The sequence below is a fragment of the Salvelinus fontinalis genome, chromosome 7 (genome assembly GCF_029448725.1).
Source record: "Salvelinus fontinalis isolate EN_2023a chromosome 7, ASM2944872v1, whole genome shotgun sequence".
Lineage (NCBI taxonomy): Eukaryota > Metazoa > Chordata > Actinopteri > Salmoniformes > Salmonidae > Salvelinus > Salvelinus fontinalis.
Window position 1 is genome coordinate 7,613,759 of NC_074671.1, and position 24,718 is coordinate 7,638,476.

Genomic DNA, 24,718 nt, shown 5'->3' on the forward strand with positions numbered 1-24,718 from the left:
GAGCCCTATGTTAACAACATTTAATGAGCCCTACGTTAACAACATTTAATGAGCCCTACGTTAACAACATTTAATGAGCCCTACGTTAACAACATTTAATGAGCCCTACGTTAACAACATTTAATGAGCCCTACGTTAACAACATTTAATGAGCCCTATGTTAACAACATTTAATGAGCCCTACGTTAACAACATTTAATGAGCCCTACGTTAACAACATTTAATGAGCCCTACGTTAACAACATTTAATGAGCCCTACGTTAACAACATTTAATGAGCCCTACGTTAACAACATTTAATGAGCCCTATGTTAACAACATTGAGCCCTACGTTAACAACATTTAATGAGCCCTACGTTAACAACATTTAATGAGCCCTACGTTAACAACATTTAATGAGCCCTACGTTAACAACATTTAATGAGCCCTACGTTAACAACATTTAATGAGCCCTACGTTAACAACATTGAGCCCTACGTTAACAACATTTAATGAGCCCTACGTTAACAACATTTAATGAGCCCTACGTTAACAACATTTAATGAGCCCTACGTTAACAACATTTAATGAGCCCTACGTTAACAACATTGAGCCCTACGTTAACAACATTTAATGAGCCCTACGTTAACAACATTTAATGAGCCCTACGTTAACAACATTTAATGAGCCCTACGTTAACAACATTTAATGAGCCCTATGTTAACAACATTGAGCCCTACGTTAACAACATTTAATGAGCCCTACGTTAACAACATTTAATGAGCCCTACGTTAACAACATTTAATGAGCCCTACGTTAACAACATTTAATGAGCCCTACGTTAACAACATTGAGCCCTACGTTAACAACATTTAATGAGCCCTACGTTAACAACATTGAGCCCTACGTTAACAACATTTAATGAGCCCTACGTTAACAACATTTAATGAGCCCTACGTTAACAACATTTAATGAGCCCTACGTTAACAACATTTAATGAGCCCTACGTTAACAACATTTAATGAGCCCTACGTTAACAACATTTAATGAGCCCTACGTTAACAACATTTAATGAGCCCTACGTTAACAACATTTAATGAGCCCTACGTTAACAACATTTAATGAGCCCTACGTTAACAACATTTAATGAGCCCTACGTTAACAACATTTAATGAGCCCTACGTTAACAACATTTAATGAGCCCTACGTTAACAACATTTAATGAGCCCTACGTTAACAACATTTAATGAGCCCTACGTTAACAACATTGAGCCCTACGTTAACAACATTTAATGAGCCCTACGTTAACAACATTTAATGAGCTCAAGCTCAAATGATTATGCCAATACATATATGATATAAAAGCCCATAGATGTAGCTAGCTATAAGCTCTCTTGGGTAAATAAATGAAACTCCCTCCACTAGGCTAAACGTTTGGAGTGTGAACTGTATTACTGTACTGTATTATACTGTATTATACTGTATTATACTGTATTACTGTACTGTATTATACTGTATTATACTGTATTACTGTACTGTATTATACTGTATTATACTGTATTATGGTATTATACTGTATTATACTGTATTATACTGTATTATGGTATTATACTGTATTACTGTACTGTATTATACTGTATTATACTGTATTACTGTACTGTATTATACTGTATTATCGTATTATACTGTATTACTGTACTGTATTATACTGTATTATACTGTATTATGGTATTATACTGTATTACTGTACTGTATTATACTGTATTATGGTATTATACTGTATTACTGTACTGTATTATTCTGTATTATGGTATTATACTGTATTACTGTACTGTAATATACTGTATTATACTGTATTATACTGTGTTATACTGTATTATCGTATTATACTGTATTACTGTACTGTATTATACTGTATTATACTGTATTATGGTATTATACTGTATTACTGTACTGTATTATACTGTATTATGGTATTATACTGTATTACTGTACTGTATTATACTGTATTACTGTACTGTATTATACTGTATTATGGTATTATACTGTATTACTGTACTGTATTATACTGTATTATACTGTATTACTGTACTGTATTATACTGTATTATACTGTATTACTGTACTGTATTATACTGTATTATACTGTATTATGGTATTATACTGTATTATACTGTATTATACTGTATTATACTGTATTACTGTACTGTATTATACTGTATTATCGTATTATACTGGATTATACTGTATTATATGGACTAGAATTACGCACCTCATTCAAACCATGATGAAGCAGAGGAGAACATGTGACTCTGGTGCAGCACATGCGGCCTACAAAGTTACTAGTATAGGCTAGCTAATTAGATTTTAATGTTAAAATATAATAGGGCCTATTTGTATAATTAGTAGGCTGACGCATATGTACTTTTCATAATATTTCCCCTGATGTTATTAGCCTACCTCCTCTTTCTATATTGTTTCATTCCTCATTCCTCGCTTTCAACAGTTTAATGAAATACGTTTCGTTGTCCTCATCTTCATCATTCTAATGACATCCTTGAACACTATAGGACTAGAATTAGATGCAGAAGGCTTTCACTTCTCTTCATGAAGATTGACTGGTTATCGGTCTGAATCAATAACTGCTATTAGGTCTACCACATTCACTCATCTTTCAATCTACCCCTGACTTCTATAGGCGGCTGTATTTAACATTCAGCAAACAAGAGCTTGCGTCCCTCTTCGAATAGTCTTTTTATATAACAAATGCTAAGAAAATAATGTCCAGCTAGCTATTCTAGTCTATCTTTTCCTGCATGGGACTCCAAGAGCTAAGGAGCATTTAGTTTTAATGAGAGAGGCCAGCGGAACACAGGTCTGTACGTGTTGAACAATAGACAGAGGCTGTAACTTAGATGCGTATTATCCATAACACATCATTCATTAGCTAAATAGAAGGCTAATAATGCATTTTAATGTATCACCTGAAAGAGGCAGGCTAGGGCATTTGCTATAAAGCTCTATAGAGTATATAATCTAGAACAGGACTATCTATTTTGGATGCAATTTGAATGGTTGACGGAGAGAGAGAGAGAGACTGCGAGAGAGTCCACTGAATTAAAGCAAAGATATTCGAGTGACAGGCTGTTCTTAAAACTCTGCAGCTGCAATTAAAAAAATAATCATCTTTACAATTAAAAAACAAGGTGACCCCCGAAGGCCAGATGGAGATGTGTAAATGAAACGCGCATTCTGTCTTTATATTACTGTAGCATAGGCTAGGCTGCTGAAGATGTAGGCCTACCTGGCCGTAGAGAAAGACGGATATAGACATTGCATATAATAATTGACCGGTTTCTCTCAGTTATTTATGAGTGGTTTTGGGCGGTAAATCTCGGTAACCAGGTTCCCTCCTAATCACTTCCTCTCAGAGCCGTGTGCTGATGTCTGACGCTGGGAGAACAAATGGTCCTTACAGCATCAGGCCACACAATAAAACGACCAGTGTCATATCGTATCCTGATACTGGCAATAGTTTAGGACTAATACACTCCAGGAAAACATCGATCAGACCAGTCAAATAAATGCCTTGATTTGTCAGGCAACAGATTCTCTTTGGTTCTCAGTAGAAATAATGTCCTTGCATTATGGGTTATTTAACTGTCAGAATTATCTCCCCTATGAATTGCATTTGAAGTAGAAGCATAAATGATGTTTATTTATTTTTCTCACCCTGACTTAATTGAAGCCGAGGTGTAAATCTGAAAGTATTACGGTGTGACTCACCACAACCCTGAGGACCTGTCTGTTCCTAGAACCTATTTGTGTCCAATCCACATCACATGAATCACTCTGCTAAATGTCTGCTTTGGCAAAACAACATTCAAACCTCCAGTCTACCCCTCCGCCAGATGACTTACCTCACAGCTCACTGCTCGGGTGGAGGCTGAATATAACAGTGTAGCGATGTGCACTGAGAGTCGGGAAGCAAGTTCAGGAAGTGTTTTAATCAAATAAAAGGAACATAATACAAAACAAGAAACAGTAACAGCACACAGACAGGAAACAGAAACAATAACAGCACACAGACAGGAAACAGAAACAATAACAGCACACAGACAGGAAACAGAAACAATAACAGCACACAGACAGGAAACAGAAACACCAACAGCACACAGACAGGAAACAGAAACAATAACAGCACACAGACAGGAAACAGAAACAGTAACAGCACACAGACAGGAAACAGAAACAGTAACAGCACACAGACATGAAACAGAAACAATAACAGCACACAGACAGGAAACAGAAACAGTAACAGCACACAGACATGAAACAGAATCAGTAACAGCACACAGACAGGAAACAGAAACAGCACACAGACAGGAAACAGAAACAGCACACAGACAGGAAACAGAAACAGTAACAGCACACAGACATGAAACAGAAACACCAACAGCACACAGACAGGAAACAGAAACAGCACACAGACAGGAAACAGAAACAGTAACAGCACACAGACAGGAAACCGAAACAATAACAGCACACAGACAGGAAACAGAAACAGTAACAGCACACAGACATGAAACAGAAACAATAACAGCACACAGACAGGAAACAGAAACAATAACAGCACACAGACAGGAAACAGAAACAGTAACAGCACACAGACAGGAAACAGAAACACCAACAGCACACAGACAGGAAACAGAAACAGTAACAGCACACAGACAGGAAACAGAAACAGTAACAGCACACAGACAGGAAACAGAAACACCAACAGCACACAGACATGAAACAGAAACAGTAACAGCACACAGACATGAAACAGAAACAGCACACAGACATGAAACAGAAACAGTAACAGCACACAGACAGGAAACAGAAACACCAACAGCACACAGACATGAAACAGAAACAGTAACAGCACACAGACATGAAACAGAAACAGAAACAGCACACAGACAGGAAACAGAAACAGCACACAGACAGGAAACAGAAACAGCACACAGACAGGAAACAGAAACAGCACACAGACAGGAAACAGAAACAGTAACAGCACACAGACATGAAACAGAATCAGTAACAGCACACAGACAGGAAACAGAAACAGCACACAGACAGGAAACAGAAACAGCACACAGACAGGAAACAGAAACAGTAACAGCACACAGACATGAAACAGAAACACCAACAGCACACAGACAGGAAACAGAAACAGCACACAGACAGGAAACAGAAACAGTAACAGCACACAGACAGGAAACCGAAACAATAACAGCACACAGACAGGAAACAGAAACACCAACAGCACACAGACAGGAAACAGAAACAGTAACAGCACACAGACAGGTAACAGAAACAGTAACAGCACACAGACAGGAAACAGAAACAGTAACAGCACACAGACAGGAAACAGAAACACCAACAGCACACAGACAGGAAACAGAAACAGTAACAGCACACAGACATGAAACAGAAACAATAACAGCACACAGACAAGAAACAGAAACAATAACAGCACACAGACAGGAAACAGAAACAATAACAGCACACAGACAGGAAACAGAAACAATAACAGCACACAGACAGGAAACAGAAACAATAACAGCACACAGACAGGAAACAGAAACAATAACAGCACACAGACAGGAAACAGAAACACCAACAGCACACAGACAGGAAACAGAAACACCAACAGCACACAGACAGGAAACAGAAACACCAACAGCACACAGACAGGAAACAGAAACAGTAACAGCACACAGACAGGAAACAGAAACAGTAACAGCACACAGACAGGAAACAGAAACAGTAACAGCACACAGACAGGAAACAAAAACAGTAACAGCACACAGACAGGAAACAGAAACACCAACAGCACACAGACATGAAACAGAAACAGTAACAGCACACAGACATGAAACAGAAACAGCACACAGACATGAAACAGAAACAGTAACAGCACACAAACAGGAAACAGAAACAGTAACAGCACACAGACAGGAAACAGAAACAGCACACAGACAGGAAACAGAAACAGCACACAGACAGGAAACAGAAACAGCACACAGACAGGAAACAGAAACAGTAACAGCACACAGACAGGAAACAGAAACAGAAACAGCACACAGACAGGAAACAGAAACAGCACACAGACAGGAAACAGTAACAGCACACAGACAGGAAACAGAAACAATAACAGCACACAGACAGGAAACAGAAACACCAACAGCACACAGACAGGAAACAGAAACAGTAACAGCACACAGACAGGAAACAGAAAAACCAACAGCACACAGACAGGAAACAGAAACAGCACACAGACAGGAAACAGAAACAGTAACAGCACACAGACAGGAAACAGAAACAGTAACAGCACACAGACAGGAAACAGAAACAATAACAGCACACAGACAGGAAACAGAAACAGTAACAGCACACAGACAGGAAACAGAAAAACCAACAGCACACAGACAGGAAACAGAAACAGTAACAGCACACAGACATGAAACAGAAACAATAACAGCACACAGACAAGAAACAGAAACAATAACAGCACACAGACAGGAAACAGAAACAATAACAGCACACAGACAGGAAACAGAAACAATAACAGCACACAGACAGGAAACAGAAACACCAACAGCACACAGACAGGAAACAGAAACACCAACAGCACACAGACAGGAAACAGAAACACCAACAGCACACAGACAGGAAACAGAAACAGTAACAGCACACAGACAGGAAACAGAAACAGTAACAGCACACAGACAGGAAACAGAAACAGCACACAGACAGGAAACAGAAACAGCACACAGACAGGAAACAGAAACAGCACACAGACAGGAAACAGAAACAGCACACAGACAGGAAACAGAAACAGCACACAGACAAGAAACAGTAACAGCACACAGACAGGAAACAGAAACAGTAACAGCACACAGACAGGAAACAGAAACAGCACACAGACAGGAAACAGAAACAGTAACAGCACACAGACATGAAACAGAAACACCAACAGCACACAGACAGGAAACAGAAACAGCACACAGACATGAAACAGAAACAGTAACAGCACACAAACAGGAAACAGAAACAGTAACAGCACACAGACAGGAAACAGAAACAGCACACAGACAGGAAACAGAAACAGCACACAGACAGGAAACAGAAACAGCACACAGACAGGAAACAGAAACACCAACAGCACACAGACAGGAAACAGAAACAGCACACAGACAGGAAACAGAAACAGTAACAGCACACAGACAGGAAACAGAAACAGCACACAGACAGGAAACAGAAACAGCACACAGACAGGAAACAGAAACAGCACACAGACAGGAAACAGAAACAGTAACAGCACACAGACAGGAAACAAAAACAATAACAGCACACAGACAGGAAACAGAAACAGTAACAGCACACAGACAGGAAACAGAAACAGCACACAGACAGGAAACAGAAACAGTAACAGCACACAGACAGGAAACAGAAACAGCACACAGACAGGAAACAGAAACAGTAACAGCACACAGACAGGAAACAGAAACAATAATAGCACACAGACAGGAAACAGACAGGAAACAGAAACAACACACAGACAGGAAACAGAAACAGTAACAGCACACAGACAGGAAACAGAAACAGTAACAGCACACAGACAGGAAACAGAAACAGCACACAGACAGGAAACAGAAACAGTAACAGCACACAGACAGGAAACAGAAACAATAACAGCACACAGACAGGAAACAGAAACAATAACAGCACACAGACAGGAAACAGAAACACCAACAGCACACAGACAGGAAACAGAAACAGTAACAGCACACAGACAGGAAACAGAAACAGTAACAGCACACAGACAGGAAACAGAAACAATAACAGCACACAGACAGGAAACAGAAACAGTAACAGCACACAGACAGGAAACAGAAACACCAACAGCACACAGACAGGAAACAGAAACAGTAACAGCACACAGACAGGAAACAGAAACACCAACAGCACACAGACAGGAAACAGAAACAGTAACAGCACACAGACAGGAAACAGAAACAATAACAGCACACAGACAGGAAACAGAAACACCAACAGCACACAGACAGGAAACAGAAACAGTAACAGCACACAGACAGGAAACAGAAACAGCACACAGACAAGAAACAGAAACACCAACAGCACACAGACAAGAAACAGAAACACCAACAGCACACAGACAAGAAACAGAAACAATAACAGCACACAGACAGGAAACAGAAACAATAACAGCACACAGACAGGAAACAGAAACAGTAACAGCACACAGACAGGAAACAGAAACAATAACAGCACACAGACAGGAAACAGAAACACCAACAGCACACAGACAGGAAACAGAAACAGTAACACCACACAGACAGGAAACAGTAACAGCACACAGACAGGAAACAGAAACAGCACACAGACAAGAAACAGAAACACCAACAGCACACAGACAGGAAACAGAAACAATAACAGCACACAGACAGGAAACAGTAACAGCACACAGACAGGAAACAGAAACAATAACAGCACACAGACAGGAAACAGAAACAATAACAGCACACAGACAGGAAACAGAAACACCAACAGCACACAGACAGGAAACAGAAACACCAACAGCACACAGACAGGAAACAGAAACACCAACAGCACACAGACAGGAAACAGAAACAGTAACAGCACACAGACAGGAAACAGAAACAATAACAGCACACAGACAGGAAACAGAAACAGTAACAGCACACAGACAGGAAACAGAAACACCAACAGCACACAGACAGGAAACAGAAACAGTAACAGCACACAGACAGGAAACAGAAACAGTAACAGCACACAGACAGGAAACAGAAACACCAACAGCACACAGACAGGAAACAGAAACACCAACAGCACACAGACAGGAAACAGAAACAGTAACAGCACACAGACAGGAAACAGAAACAGCACACAGACAAGAAACAGAAACACCAACAGCACACAGACAGGAAACAGAAACAGTAACAGCACACAGACAGGAAACAGAAACAGTAACAGCACACAGACAGGAAACAGAAACAGTAACAGCACACAGACAGGAAACAGAAACAGTAACAGCACACAGACATGAAACAGAAACAGTAACAGCACACAGACAGGAAACAGTAACAGCACACAGACAGGAAACAGAAACAGTAACAGCACACAGACAAGAAACAGAAACACCAACAGCACACAGACATGAAACAGAAACAGTAACAGCACACAGACAGGAAACAGTAACAGCACACAGACAGGAAACAGAAACAATAACAGCACACAGACAGGAAACAGAAACAATAACAGCACACAGACAGGAAACTGAAACAGTAACGCCTGGGGAAGGAACCAAAGGGAAGTGGTGGAGTCCAGGTGAGTCTGATGACGCGGAAGTGCGCGTAACGATGGTGACAGGTGTGTGCATAGTATCTGGCCAGGACATGAGAGATATAGCTTTAAGTTCCAAGATTACCAAGATGGTAACTTTTACTAAGACACTAACTGTTCTCAGATCGCAGGGAAATATGACATGCAAAAGGAGGAGGAGCTTCGGTTCTGGATCGAGGAAGTGACGGGGATGGCCATAGGAGAGAACTTCCAGAAGGGCCTGAAGGACGGAATCGTCCTGGGAGAGTAAGTGTGTGTGTTTCTCAGCAGAGATGATACTGACAGACGATTGACATTGCAGGCAGACGTGTGTGTGTGTGTGTGTGTGTGTTGTGATCTGTAGCTGATGTTTGCTGGGTGGAAACACTGACTTTTATTTTACATGAGTAATCAATCACACTCCATTCACTGTCCACAGATTGATGTCATGATTAGCATCTTGTCTATTTCACATTCCAGTGGAATACACATGTCCATACAGCAGATATTGTCCTCCCCAAGATTGACTTGTTAAAACTACTATCAGTTTGTCATAAGATGTCATTTTTACATTGAACATGAGTGCTTTAATGAACATGTGTGCTTTAATGAACATGTGTGCTTTAATGAACATGTGTGCTTTAAGGAACATGTGTGCTTTAATGAACATGTGTGCTTTAATGAACATGAGTGCTTTAATGAACATGTGTGCTTTAATGAACATGTGTGCTTTAAGGAACATGTGTGCTTTAATGAACATGTGTGCTTTAATGAACATGTGTGCTTTAATGAACATGAGTGCTTTAATGAACAAGTGTGCTTTAATGAACATGTGTGCTTTAATGAACATGAGTGCTTTAATGAACATGTGTGCTTTATTGAACATGAGTGCTTTAATGAACATGTGTGCTTTAAGGAACATGTGTGCTTTAATGAACATGTGTGCTTTAATGAACATGTGTGCTTTAAGGAACATGTGTGCTTTAATGAACATGTGTGCTTTAATGAACATGAGTGCTTTAATGAACATGTGTGCTTTAATGAACATGTGTGCTTTAAGGAACATGTGTGCTTTAATGAACATGTGTGCTTTAATGAACATGAGTGCTTTAATGAACATGTGTGCTTTAATGAACATGTGTGCTTTAATGAACATGTGTGCTTTAATGAACATGAGTGCTTTAATGAACATGTGTGCTTTATTGAACATGAGTGCTTTAATGAACATGTGTGCTTTAAGGAACATGAGTGCTTTAATGAACATGTGTGCTTTATTGAACATGAGTGCTTTAATGAACATGTGTGCTTTATTGAACATGAGTGCTTTAATGAACATGAGTGCTTTAATGAACATGAGTGCTTTAATGAACATGTGTGCTTTAAGGAACATGAGTGCTTTAAGGAACATGTGTGCTTTAAGGAACATGAGTGCTTTAATGAACATGTGTGCTTTATTGAACATGAGTGCTTTAATGAACATGAGTGCTTTAATGAACATGAGTGCTTTATTGAACATGTGTGCTTTAATGAACATGTGTGCTTTATTGAACATGAGTGCTTTATTGAACATGAGTGCTTTAATGAACATGAGTGCTTTAATGAACATGTGTGCTTTAAGGAACATGAGTGCTTTAAGGAACATGAGTGCTTTAATGAACATGTGTGCTTTATTGAACATGAGTACTTTATTGCGTGCCTCTTTCACTCCTTTCCCCCAGATTGATAAACAAACTGCAGCCCGGCTCAATAAAGAAAATTAACCACTCACAACTGAACTGGCACAAGGTAGGCTCATGCTCTGAACTGGCACGAGGTAGGCTCATGCTCTGAACTGGCACGAGGTAGGCTCATGCTCTGAACTGGCACGAGGTTAGGCTCATGCTCTGAACTGGCACGAGGTTAGGCTCATGCTCTGAACTGGCACGAGGTTAGGCTCATGCTCTGAACTGGCACGAGGTTAGGCTCATGCTCTGAACTGGCACGAGGTTAGGCTCATGCTCTGAACTGGCACGAGGTAGGCTCATGCTCTGAACTGACACGAGGTAGGCTCATGCTCTGAACTGGCACGAGGTTAGGCTCATGCTCTGAACTGGCACAAGGTAGGCTCATGCTCTGAACTGGCACAAGGTAGGCTCATGCTCTGAACTGGCACGAGGTAGGCTCATGCTCTGAACTGGCACGAGGTAGGCTCATGCTCTGAACTGGCACGAGGTTAGGCTCATGCTCTGAACTGGCACGAGGTAGGCTCATGCTCTGAACTGGCACGAGGTAGGCTCATGCTCTGAACTGGCACGAGGTTAGGCTCATGCTCTGAACTGGCACGAGGTTAGGCTCATGCTCTGAACTGGCACGAGGTTAGGCTCATGCTCTGAACTGGCACGAGGTAGACTAATGCTCTGAACTGGCACGAGGTAGGCTCATGCTCTGAACTGGCACGAGGTAGGCTCATGCTCTGAACTGGCACGAGGTTAGGCTCATGCTCTGAACTGGCACGAGGTAGTCTCATGCTCTGAACTGGCACGAGGTTAGGCTCATGCTCTGAACTGGCACGAGGTTAGGCTCATGCTCTGAACTGGCACGAGGGTAGGCTCATGCTCTGAACTGGCACGAGGTAGGCTCATGCTCTGAACTGGCACGAGGTAGGCTCATGCTCTGAACTGGCACGAGGTTAGGCTCATGCTCTGAACTGGCACGAGGTAGGCTCATGCTCTGAACTGGCACGAGGTAGACTAATGCTCTGAACTGGCACGAGGTAGGCTCATGCTCTGAACTGGCACGAGGTAGGCTCATGCTCTGAACTGGCACGAGGTTAGGCTCATGCTCTGAACTGGCACGAGGTAGGCTCATGCTCTGAACTGGCACGAGGTAGGCTAATGCTCTGAACTGGCACGAGGTAGGCTAATGCTCTGAACTGGCACAAGGTAGGCTAATGCTCTGAACTGGCACGAGGTAGGCTCATGCTCTGAACTGGCACGAGGTAGGCTCATGCTCTGAACTGGCACGAGGTAGGCTCATGCTCTGAACTGGCACGAGGTAGGCTCATGCTCTGAACTGGCACAAGGTAGGCTAATGCTCTGAACTGGCACGAGGTAGGCTAATGCTCTGAACTGGCACGAGGTAGGCTAATGCTCTGAACTGGCACGAGGTAGGCTAATGCTCTGAACTGGCACAAGGTAGACTAATGCTCTGAACTGGCACGAGGTAGGCTAATGCTCTGAACTGGCACGAGGTAGGCTCATGCTCTGAACTGGCACGAGGTAGGCTAATGCTCTGAACTGGCACAAGGTAGACTAATGCTCTGAACTGGCACGAGGTAGGCTAATGCTCTGAACTGGCACGAGGTAGGCTCATGCTCTGAACTGGCACAAGGTAGGCTAATGCTCTGAACTGGCACGAGGTAGACTAATGCTCTGAACTGGCACAAGGTAGGCTAATGCTCTGAACTGGCACAAGGTAGGCTCATGCTCTGAACTGGCACGAGGTAGACTAATGCTCTGAACTGGCACAAGGTAGGCTAATGCTCTGAACTGGCACGAGGTAGACTAATGCTCTGAACTGGCACGAGGTAGACTAATGCTCTGAACTGGCACAAGGTAGGCTCATGCTCTGAACTGGCACGAGGTAGACTAATGCTCTGAACTGGCACAAGGTAGGCTCATGCTCTGAACTGGCACGAGGTAGACTAATGCTCTGAACTGGCACAAGGTAGGCTAATGCTCTGAACTGGCACGAGGTAGACTAATGCTCTGAACTGGCACGAGGTAGACTAATGCTCTGAACTGGCACAAGGTAGGCTCATGCTCTGAACTGGCACGAGGTAGACTAATGCTCTGAACTGGCACAAGGTAGGCTCATGCTCTGAACTGGCACAAGGTAGGCTCATGCTCTGAACTGGCACGAGGTAGACTAATGCTCTGAACTGGCACAAGGTAGGCTCATGCTCTGAACTGGCACAAGGTAGGCTAATGCTCTGAACTGGCACGAGGTAGACTAATGCTCTGAACTGGCACAAGGTAGGCTAATGCTCTGAACTGGCACAAGGTAGGCTCATGCTCTGAACTGGCACGAGGTAGACTAATGCTCTGAACTGGCACAAGGTAGGCTAATGCTCTGAACTGGCACGAGGTAGACTAATGCTCTGAACTGGCACGAGGTAGACTAATGCTCTGAACTGGCACAAGGTAGGCTCATGCTCTGAACTGGCACGAGGTAGACTAATGCTCTGAACTGGCACAAGGTAGGCTCATGCTCTGAACTGGCACGAGGTAGACTAATGCTCTGAACTGGCACAAGGTAGGCTAATGCTCTGAACTGGCACGAGGTAGACTAATGCTCTGAACTGGCACGAGGTAGACTAATGCTCTGAACTGGCACAAGGTAGGCTCATGCTCTGAACTGGCACGAGGTAGACTAATGCTCTGAACTGGCACAAGGTAGGCTCATGCTCTGAACTGGCACAAGGTAGGCTCATGCTCTGAACTGGCACGAGGTAGACTAATGCTCTGAACTGGCACAAGGTAGGCTCATGCTCTGAACTGGCACAAGGTAGGCTCATGTCTTCGTCAAACGTAACCTCAGTGGATGCTGTTCACACCTTCCCATAATAATATGGACACTTTTTCCAAGAGAGCACGAAGCCATAGAGTGGCTGTTCACATCATTAAACACCATTTAAGACCTGTTACAATGTCCTGCCTGGAGAATAAGTGGATTCATTCATTAAGCCTTCACCTGTCTCTCTCTCGGTCTCTCTCTTCTTTCTCTTTCTCTCATTGTCTCTCTCTCTCTTTCTTTCTCTCGTTCTCTCTCTCTTTCTCTCTCGTTCTTTCTCTCGCTCTTTCTTTCTTTCTCTCTCTTTCTCTCTCTTTCTTTCTCTCGTTCTCTCTCTCTCTTTCTCTCGCTCTCTCTTTCTTTCTCTCTCTCTCTTTCTTTCTCTCTCTCTCTTTCTCTCGCTCTCTCTCTTTCTTTCTTTCTCTCGCTCTTTCTTTCTGTCTGTCTGTCTGTCTGTCTCTCTTTCTTTCTTTCTCTCTCTTTCTGTCTCTCTCTGAACACCTTTATTACTTTCTGATGTTTTTACCTAAGCCCCTCCCCATCCCTGCTAAGCCCCTCCCCACCCCCTCTGTGTTCTGGGGCCTGTTCAGGAGGAGGTAACACCACAGAACACATAGAAATGTATGGTGTAGAAAGGGATAGGATTGTCTTGTCAGATAGAATAGTACCAGCTCTGTAACCCGTGTTGTTGTGTTCCCCCAGCTGGAGAACCTTGGCAACTTCATCAAAGCCATCCTGGCCTATGGCATGAAGCCTAATGACATCTTTGAGGCCAACGACCTGTTTGAGAACGGGAACATGACCCAAGTTCAGAGCACATTGCTCTCCCTGGCCAGCATGGTGAGGGGGGTGGAAAGACTTTCCTGCATGTTTTCTTTGATAATACTTTTTAGTTTTTCAAAACATACAAGAATACATGTTATGGTAATTAGTGTATACTGGGACAGCTACAGTAAAGTGTTACAAGACTTTCTGATGGGGTTCCTTCTCTGGTGACAGCTACAGTAAAGTGTTACAAGACTTTCTGACAGGGTTCCTTCTCTGCTGACAGCTACAGTAAAGTGTTACAAGACTTTCTGACTGAGTTCCTTCTCTGCTGACAGCTACAGTAAAGTGTTACAAGACTTTCTGACTGAGTTCCTTCTCTGGTGACAGCTACAGTAAAGTGTTACAAGACTTTCTGACAGGGTTCCTTCTCTGGTGACAGCTACAGTAAAGTGTTACAAGACTTTCTGACGGGGTTCCTTCTCTGCTGACAGCTACAGTAAAGTGTTACAAGACTTTCTGACAGAGTTCCTTCTCTGCTGACAGCTACAGTAAAGTGTTACCAAGACGACGGGGTTCCTTCTCTGGTGACAGCTACAGTAAAGTGTTACCAAGACGACGGGGTTCCTTCTCTGGTGACAGCTACAGTAAAGTGTTACAAGACTTTCTGACGGGGTTCCTTCTCTGCTGACAGCTACAGTAAAGTGTTACAAGACTTTCTGACGGGGTTCCTTCTCTGGCTACAGCTACAGTAAAGTGTTACAAGCCTTTCTGACAGGGTTCCTTCTCTGCTGACAGCTACAGTAAAGTGTTACCAAGACGACGGGGTTCCTTCCATGCTGACAGCTACAGTAAAGTGTTACAAGACTTTCTGACAGGGTTCCTTATCTCCAAGAGACTTGTAGCATCACTATATTTCCACATTCTTATCTCATTCCATAGGCAAAGACCAAAGGCATGCGCACATCGTGTGACATTGGTATAAAATACGCAGACAAACAGACACGCCATTTTGATGATAAGCAGATCAAGGCTGGACAGTGTGTCATCGGACTGCAGGTAAGACATGCTGGGGATGATGTGTGATAGGTGTGTTATGTTCTGTTACTGGAGGTGACTATACAATAAAATGTGTCGTTTTTGTTCATTATTCTACCTTTCAATATTTTGCCAGTGGAAATCATCCCGATAATAGAATGTTTATATGTAGCTTATGTTACTGATTCTTCAAATGTAATACATGCACAATCGCCCTGTAGTGGAGGTCAGATACCTGTGATGGAGGTCAGATACATGTAATACATGCACAATCGCCCTGTAGTGGAGGTCAGATACCTGTGATGGAGGTCAGATACATGTAATACATGCACAATCGCCCTGTAGTGGAGGTCAGATACCTGTGATGGAGGTCAGATACCTGTAGTGGAGGTCAGATACCTGTAGTGGAGGTCAGATACCTGTAGTGGAGGTCAGATACCTGTAGTGGAGGTCAGATACCTGTAATGGAGGTCAGATACCTGTGATGGAGGTCAGATACCTGTGATGGAGGTCAGATACCTGTGATGGAGGTCAGATACCTGTGATGGAGGTCAGATACCTGTAGTGGAGGTCAGATACCTGTAGTGGAGGTCAGATACCTGTAGTGGAGGTCAGATACCTGTGATGGAGGTCAGATACCTGTAGTGGAGGTCAGATACCTGTAGTGGAGGTCAGATACCTGTGATGGAGGTCAGATACCTGTAATGGAGGTCAGATACCTGTGATGGAGGTCAGATACCTGTGATGGAGGTCAGATACCTGTGATGGAGGTCAGATACCTGTAGTGGAGGTCTGATACCTGTAGTGGAGGTCAGATACCTGTAGTGGAGGTCAGATACCTGTGATGGAGGTCAGATACCTGTGACGGAGGTCAGAGACCTGTGATGGAGGTCAGATACCTGTAATAGGTCTATTCAGCTAATGGTTCTATGTTTCCTGCGTGTTTAGATGGGGACCAACAAGTGTGCGAGCCAGGCTGGTATGACAGCGTACGGGACCAGGAGACATCTTTACGACCCAAAGACCCAGACAGACAAGCCTTACGACCAGACCACAATCAGTCTGCAGATGGGCACCAACAAAGGAGCCAGCCAGGTGAAGCCAATGATGTATTTTAACACTGTTAATGTGTATGTCTACAGGTAGAACCCACACAGTTGCTTTTACAGTGGTCCAATTTCCCTAATGAAGCCATGATGGAACCTATGTAATCCCAGCAAGTGCTACTCTCAAAAGAGTTGGGGGAATATAACAGAGAGCCGGGCGAGTGTAGATATACTGTGCACATCACCATAATCACAATGTTGATATACATAATACTCATAGTTGTCTTGAAGACCATCCAGGTCAATATTCCTGCCTTATAACTGTTTTCTTGGAAATCTCCTAAATGTGTCCTGTCCTCTCGTCTCCTCTCCTAGGCCGGTATGTCCTGCCCGGGAACGCGTCGTGACATCTTCGACAATAAGCAGGTGCAGCAAGTGGACAACTCCACCATCTCCCTGCAGATGGGCACCAACAAGGCAGCGTCCCAGAAGGGCATGAGCGCGTATGGCCTAGGACGCCAGGTGTACGACCCCAAGTACTGCGGCCCGCCCACTGAGCCTGTCATTCATGCCGACGGGAGCCTGGGCACCAACTGCTCAGAGATCAGCGACAGTGACTATCAGGCTGAGGAGTTCCTCCAGGAGGGAGAGGGAGAGGAGTACCCAGCTTATCATGAAGAGGACAACTACAGCGACGTGGCCCACTACAACGAGGTCGACCAGGGCATCGACTATTAGGGCTGTCCCCTGAGGGCCATCCGGCACAAGCCTGGTCCCAGATCTGTCTGTGCTGCCAGACTCATCCGGCTTCACCATAACAGCCGCTAGACGGAACAGTTAAACAGTGTCTTTTATCCACCACAAACAGAGACAGTCTTTTTCCTCTCTAGTCTTTTTATTGTATTTTTTTTTAAATTGAAGCCTGAGAGAAATATTGCCTTGAGTTCATTACTTCTTCACCTCCCAGCTCTTCTTCCATTATGAGCAGCAGTGGTTTCAGTCAGTTAAAAACATGTATTGTCCTGAGATCCAGTGTTTAGGATGTGCTATATTAGGATTGAGAACCTTCCTTCTAAATCGACTGTTACATTATGAGGTATGGGACATTGTGACGTAAACTTTGTATCATCTGCAGCCATTCCACTTTTTTTTAATCCCCAGACTTGCTTTAATGATTGACTCGTCCCTTTTAAAGGAATTCACACAATCATGCCAGTCTTTAAAGGTTCACCAGCTGCTTTTATCTTTAAAAAAAAAATGTTTACCCATCTCCTAGCCAACCTAAAATGACCAATATTACTTTCTTTATTTTATTGATACAAATCAAAGTGAGTGAAAAATGTTTGAGGAGTCAGGACATTTAATTTCATTTTAGCAGGTTTCAATCTCAACCAAATGGACCATTTAGCTTTATCCTGAAGTGAGTCATTTCGAATGGTTTTGCCATTAGACCAGATGACCAAACCAGAATGTTCGGTTTTTATTGCATACAGTATGGCTAATCTTATCACACCATGTTATTTAACCAGGAAAATAGCCTTGAGGTTAGAAACCTCTTCTTTTTTTTTCGAGGGTGACCTGGCAAGAAATCAGCAGGACGTAGTCAGTGTGTACACACCATACATTAAACACTATTAGAATAGTCAATTACATTCCCTTTTCTAGCAGAGCTTTAAACTCAGGCAGCGCCACCATCTCTTCCAGTTTTAAAGTATTTTGTAGTTTGTTCAAAGTCCAAGAAATGTTGGATTGTTTCCCCATTTCTGTTTTTTCCCTAGGAGCTGACTGAGAGTGGAGACTGTAGGATTGTGACGGTGCTAGTCAGGAGCAAATATATTTAAGGAATATTTCAAGCACTGCCTTGTACACAAATATGTCCCAGTGCCTTCTGGTAGGAAACGAGGGCCACTTCACCATGTTATATAGTTGCCAGTGATGGGTGAGTGGTCTTGCATTAGTTAGGACCCTTAGTGCTCATTGATACACTACATTCAGCATGATCCAACACAGATAAAAAACATGGCCTTCGCACAAGATCTTTCCTAACTGACATAGAAAAACAAGATTTGTTCCTAAAAATAAAAATCTAATTTCAGCTTCAGTTTCTTTGTCAAGTTTTCAATGTGCTGTTTGAAATGCGACTGTTCATCTAAATACATGCCTAGGTTATTTATAAGAAGAGATACCCTTCTGATCAGTTGGCCATTTAAAGTTAAAATCTGCAAATGACTCCATTTGTCTGCTTTGAGGTTAGACAAAACGATGTACTGAGTCTTTCCGGTATTCAGCCCAGTTTCAGGTGGAAGAGTTGTTTCAGAACGGCATCCAAAGCCCGTTGCAAATCCTGGAAAGCCTTCTCAATTTTAGAGGCACAATTGTGTCATACAATTAACATGTTCACCAACATAATTAATATACGGTGTGAAAAGGACCGGCCCTAACATCGACCCTTGAGGGACACCTTTCCTGAGCTGTCGAAACTCTGACTTCATGCCCTCATCAGCCACACACTGGGTTCTGTCAGAGCGGTGGTTTTGGAACCAATCCAACTCTCCAGCACCAAAACCAGCAGGGCTCATGTTCTTATTACCCCCTATCATTCCCACTGTATTTATCACCATGTCTCTAATTATAAATCAGGGCTGTGTTTGAAATGGCAACCTATTCTCTATAATATAGTGCTCTACTTTTGAGGGGTTTTGGAAAGCAGCTCTCTGTCTGAATTGATGTCCCACAGTTTTCTGTAGAGTGCTATGTAACCACAGTCAGTCTCAGAAGTAGAACAAGTCAGCAGAAGAAAGTCACAGGCTTTGTCTGAAAAGGCATCCTATTCACTGTGCACTAGGGCCCATGGTGCACTAGTCAACAGTACTGCACTGTAGGGAATGGAAGACGCCATTACGGACACGGCCACTAACTGAAGAGAAAATTACCTCGTGTCCCTTCATACATCATGTACTGACCATTTAGTTGTTTACCATTTTTAAAGTGAATAATTTAAATGTTAATTGCTAGTCTCTCTGTTTGCTTGTATATGTTTGCGTGGCCAGATGAAAGAAGCCCCTGCATTTATGCTGCTTCTCAGGAATGATTTTTCAGTCGTGACAGTAACGTAGGACTTGATTAACAGTTCCGATGTCTTGGTCGGTGATACAAGCCGATAAACAACCATGACAGAGGACTAGCGGGACAGAGGACTAGCGGATCAGAGGACTAGCAGGTCAGAGGACTAGCGGATCAGAGGACTAGCGGGTCAGAGGACTAGCGGATCGGAGGACTAGCGGATCAGAGGACTAGCGGGTCAGAGGACTAGCGGGTCAGAGGACTAGCGGGTCAGAGGACTAGCGGATCAGAGGACTAGCGGGTCAGAGGACTAGCGGATCAGAGGACTAGCCGATCAGAGGACTAGCGGATCAGAGGACTAGCGGGTCAGAGGACTAGCGGATCAGAGGACTAGCGGATCAGAGGACTAGCGGGTCAGAGGACTAGCGGATCAGAGGACTAGCGGATCAGAGGACTAGCGGATCAGAGGACTAGCGGATCAGAGGACTAGTGGATCCTCCAGCATCCATAGAAACATTAGACATCAAACAGAGCATTTAATTCAATTAGGTTAAGCTTGCTGCTCTCTTATGCAGAAGAAAGGCTGAACTGAAAGCAAAGTGATGAGTGAACTAGCATTGAGTTCTGGGAAAAGGACGGTTCAGTGAATCAGTTCTGAGGGTGACTGTTTGTGTGTCCGTTCTGAGGGTGACTGTTTGTGTGTCCGTTCTGAGGGTGACTGTCTGTGTGTCCGTTCTGAGGGTGACTGTCTGTGTGTCCATTCTGAGGGTGACTGTTTGTGTGTCCATTCTGAGGGTGACTGTTTGTGTGTCCGTTCTGAGGGTGACTGTCTGTGTGTCCATTCTGAGGGTGACTGTTTGTGTGTCCGTTCTGAGGGTGACTGTCTGTGTGTCCGTTCTGAGGGTGACTGTCTGTGTGTCCGTTCTGAGGGTGACTGTTTGTGTGTCCATTCTGAGGGTGACTGTTTGTGTGTCCGTTCTGAGGGTGACTGTCTGTGTGTCCATTCTGAGGGTGACTGTTTGTGTGTCCGTTCTGAGGGTGACTGTTTGTGTGTCCGTTCTGAGGGTGACTGTCTGTGTGTCCATTCTGAGGGTGACTGTTTGTGTGTCCATTCTGAGGGTGACTGTTTGTGTGTCCGTTCTGAGGGTGACTGTTTGTGTGTCCGTTCTGAGGGTGACTGTTTGTGTGTCCATTCTGAGGGTGACTGTTTGTGTGTCCATTCTGAGGGTGACTGTTTGTGTGTCCGTTCTGAGGGTGACTGTCTGTGTGTCCATTCTGAGGGTGACTGTTTGTGTGTCCATTCTGAGGGTGACTGTTTGTGTGTCTGTTCTGAGGGTGACTGTCTGTGTGTCAATTCTGAGGGTGACTGCCTGTGTGTCCGTTCTGAGGGTGACTGTTTGTGTGTCCGTTCTGAGGGTGACTGTCTGTGTGTCCGTTCTGAGGGTGACTGTTTGTGTGTCCGTTCTGAGGGTGACTGTCTGTGTGTCCGTTCTGAGGGTGACTGTCTGTGTGTCCGTTATGAGGGTGACTGTGTGTGTGTCCGTTCTGAGGGTGACTGTTTGTGTGTCCGTTCTGAGGGTGACTGCCTGTGTGTCCGTTCTGAGGGTGACTGTTTGTGTGTCCGTTCTGAGGGTGACTGTCTGTGTGTCCGTTCTGAGGGTGACTGTCTGTGTGTCCGTTCTGAGGGTGACTGTTTGTGTGTCCGTTCTGAGGGTGACTGTCTGTGTGTCCGTTCTGAGGGTGACTGCCTGTGTGTAGGTTCTGAGGGTGACTGCCTGTGTGTAGGTTCTGAGGGTGACTGTCTGTGTGTCCGTTCTGAGGGTGACTGTCTGTGTGTCCGTTCTGAGGGTGACTGTGTGTGTGTCCGTTCTGAGGGTGACTGTGTGTGTGTCCGTTCTGAGGGTGACTGCCTGTGTGTCCGTTCTGAGGGTGACTGCGTGTGTGTCCGTTCTGAGGGTGACTGTCTGTGTAGGTTCTGAGGGTGACTGTGTGTGTGTCCGTTCTGAGGGTGACTGTGTGTGTGTCCGTTCTGAGGGTGACTGTGTGTGTGTCCGTTCTGAGGGTGACTGTGTGTTGGACGTTAGTGTTGGACATTGGTTGTCTCCTTTTTTCATCCCTAGTCAGTCGGCTGCTTTGTGTGAGAACTGTGGAATCTGAGATGAAACTGCAAGACTCAAGAGAAACAGTCCAAAAAAGGTGGTTACCGCAGTAACACGGTAGGAATGTCTTGAAGGGAAGGCAGAACTCTAACCAACCAGTCCTGCAACTGACTAGATACTCCCCGACCCCCTCTCTCTCTCTCACACACACACACACGCTCACACACACACACACACACACACACACACACGCTCACACGCTCACACACCTCAACAGATCCTGCTCGGGCAGCCTGTGTACTGAAGGTTTTTAAAACGATGTGGAGTAACCTTGGTTAGTCATGGACTGTTGGTGTTTAAGAGGCTACCATTCGGTCTTGGTTAATGTCCATATTTGTGTTGTCTTTTGCTCAGTCCCAGTAACCTGAGAAGGTTTATCGATGCGTTGAATAGGGAACAGAGAAGGTACACACATACAGTTTAAAACCACAGACCCTCCATTTTGAATCCTACTTAAGTAGTTAACCAGGATTCAAACACAGGAGGAGCTGTGGTTTTAAACAGCTTTTATCTTCATCGCACGTTACAAACGGCATATTTAAAATAAAATAAAATGACCATAATGTTCAAAGACAACAATAACCCATTCATTTATCTCTTTCTAGTGATTTCATATAACTGGAGTGGTTCTGAAGGGTAACGTTGGGGCAGCGGCTAACGTTGGGGCAGCGGGGTAACGTTGGGGCGGCGGGGTAACGTTGGGGCGGCGGGCTACCCGCTGGGGTGAAGGGTAACGTTGGGGCAGCGGCTAACGTTGGGGCAACGGCTAACGTTGGGGCAGCGGCTAACGTTGGGGCGGCGGCTAACGTTGGGGCGGCGGGCTACCCGCTGGGGCGGCGGGCTACCCGCTGGGGTGGCGGGGTAGCCTAGTGGTTAGAGCGTTGGGCCAGTAACCGAAAGGTTTATAGATCAAATCCCTGAACTGACAAGGTAAAAATATGTCAATCTGCCCCTGAACAAGGCAGTTAACCCACTGTTCCCTGTTAGGCCGTCATTGTAAATAAGAATTATTTCTTAACTGACTTGCCTAGTTAAATAAAAGAATACAAATGAAATGTGATAGAGCCAGGCTGGGATCTAATGGCTCCTGATGGATGACTGGTTGCATAGAAAGGGAGACTGTGAGTCATTCTCAGCTAGCCTCCCTCTGAGGTCTGGACTTTATTAGCTGAGAGCTCCAGCTAGCTGCTTCTCGTGCCGTGACTCAAAGCACCTCCTGGGTGGGGGAAGCGGGGGGTGAGGAACAGGGGTGAGAGTAGGAGGATATATATCAGGCTCCTGGGATTTGGGGATGGGGAGATGAGGAACAGGGGTGAGCGTAGGAGGATATATATCAGGCTCCTAGGAGACACATGGAGGCTAGGGATGTGTGTGTGTGTGGGACCATTTCCTGCAGCTGACGGGCTGCTGCTACTCATCATGAGATCTGCTGGGGAGGCCAAGGCCCTGATCTCAGACCAGATCCATCCCCTGCTGGGGAGCCCAAGGCCCTGATCTCAGACCAGATCCATCCCCTGCTGGGGAGGCCAATGCCCTGATCCCAGACCAGATCCACCCCCTGCTGGGAAGGCCAAGGCCCTGATCCCAGACCAGATCCACCCCCTGCTGGGGAGGCCAAGGCCCTAATCCCAGACCAGATCCATCCCCTGCTGGGGAGTCCAAGGCCCTGATCCCAGACCAGATCCACCCCCTGCTGGGGAGGCCAAGGCCCTGATCACAGACCAGATCCATCCCCTGCTTGTCTCTGTACAGCCCTACCGCCACTGGTTTCTATACGGCCCAACCACCACTGGTTTCTATACGGCCCAACCGCCACTGGTTTCTATACAGCCCTACCGCCACTGGTTTCTATACGGCCCAACCACCACTGGTTTCTATACAGCCCTACCGCCACTGGTTTCTATACAGCCCTACCGCCACTGGTTTCTATACAGCCCAACCACCACTGGTTTCTATACAGCCCAACCGCCACTGGTTTCTATACAGCCCTACCGCCACTGGTTTCTATACAGCCCTACCACCACTGGTTTCTATACAGCCCAACCGCCACTGGTTTCTATACAGCCCTACCGCCACTGGTTTCTGTACAGCCCTACCGCCACTGGTTTCTGTACAGCCCAACCGCCACTGGTTTCTATACAGCCCTACCACCACTGGTTTCTATACAGCCCTACCGCCACTGGTTTCTGTACAGCTCTACCGCCACTGGTTTCTATACAGCCCAACCACCACTGGTTTCTGTACAGCCCAACCGCCACTGGTTTCTGTACGGCCCAACCACCACTGGTTTCTGTACAGCCCAACCACCACTGGTTTCTGTACGGCCCAACCGCCACTGGTTTCTGTACGGCCCAACCGCCACTGGTTTCTGTACGGCCCAACCACCACTGGTTTCTGTACGGCCCAACCACCACTGGTTTCTGTACAGCCCAACCGCCACTGGTTTCTGTACGGCCCAACCACCACTGGTTTCTGTACGGCCCAACCACCACTGGTTTCTGTACAGCCCTACCGCCCCTGGTTTCTGTACAGCCCAACCGCCACTGGTTTCTGTACGGCCCTACCACCACTGGTTTCTGTACAGCCCAACCGCCACTGGTTTCTGTATGGCCCAACCGCCACTGGTTTCTGTACAGCCCAACCACCACTGGTTTCTGTACGGCCCAACCACCACTGGTTTCTGTACAGCCCAACCACCACTGGTT

General features: G+C 44.9%; 1 protein-coding gene across 2 annotated transcripts in view; it reads left to right on the forward strand.

Annotated features, from left to right (window-relative positions):
* The window catches only part of LOC129858952 (calponin-3-like), a 35,607-nt gene extending 16,715 nt beyond the window's left edge, over positions 1-18,892 (forward strand). The window contains exons 2-7 of one of the 2 annotated variants that reach the window (XM_055928206.1): positions 9,537-9,658; positions 11,110-11,176; positions 14,645-14,782; positions 15,650-15,766; positions 16,694-16,840; positions 17,167-18,892. In XM_055928206.1, coding sequence (XP_055784181.1) covers positions 9,537-9,658; positions 11,110-11,176; positions 14,645-14,782; positions 15,650-15,766; positions 16,694-16,840; positions 17,167-17,529 — 954 coding nt within the window. In that variant the 3' untranslated portion in view covers positions 17,530-18,892. The remainder of the gene's footprint in view (positions 1-9,536; positions 9,659-11,109; positions 11,177-14,644; positions 14,783-15,649; positions 15,767-16,693; positions 16,841-17,166) is intronic. The other variant, XM_055928208.1, reaches the window with a different exon arrangement.
* The last annotated feature ends 5,826 nt before the right edge of the window (positions 18,893-24,718 follow it).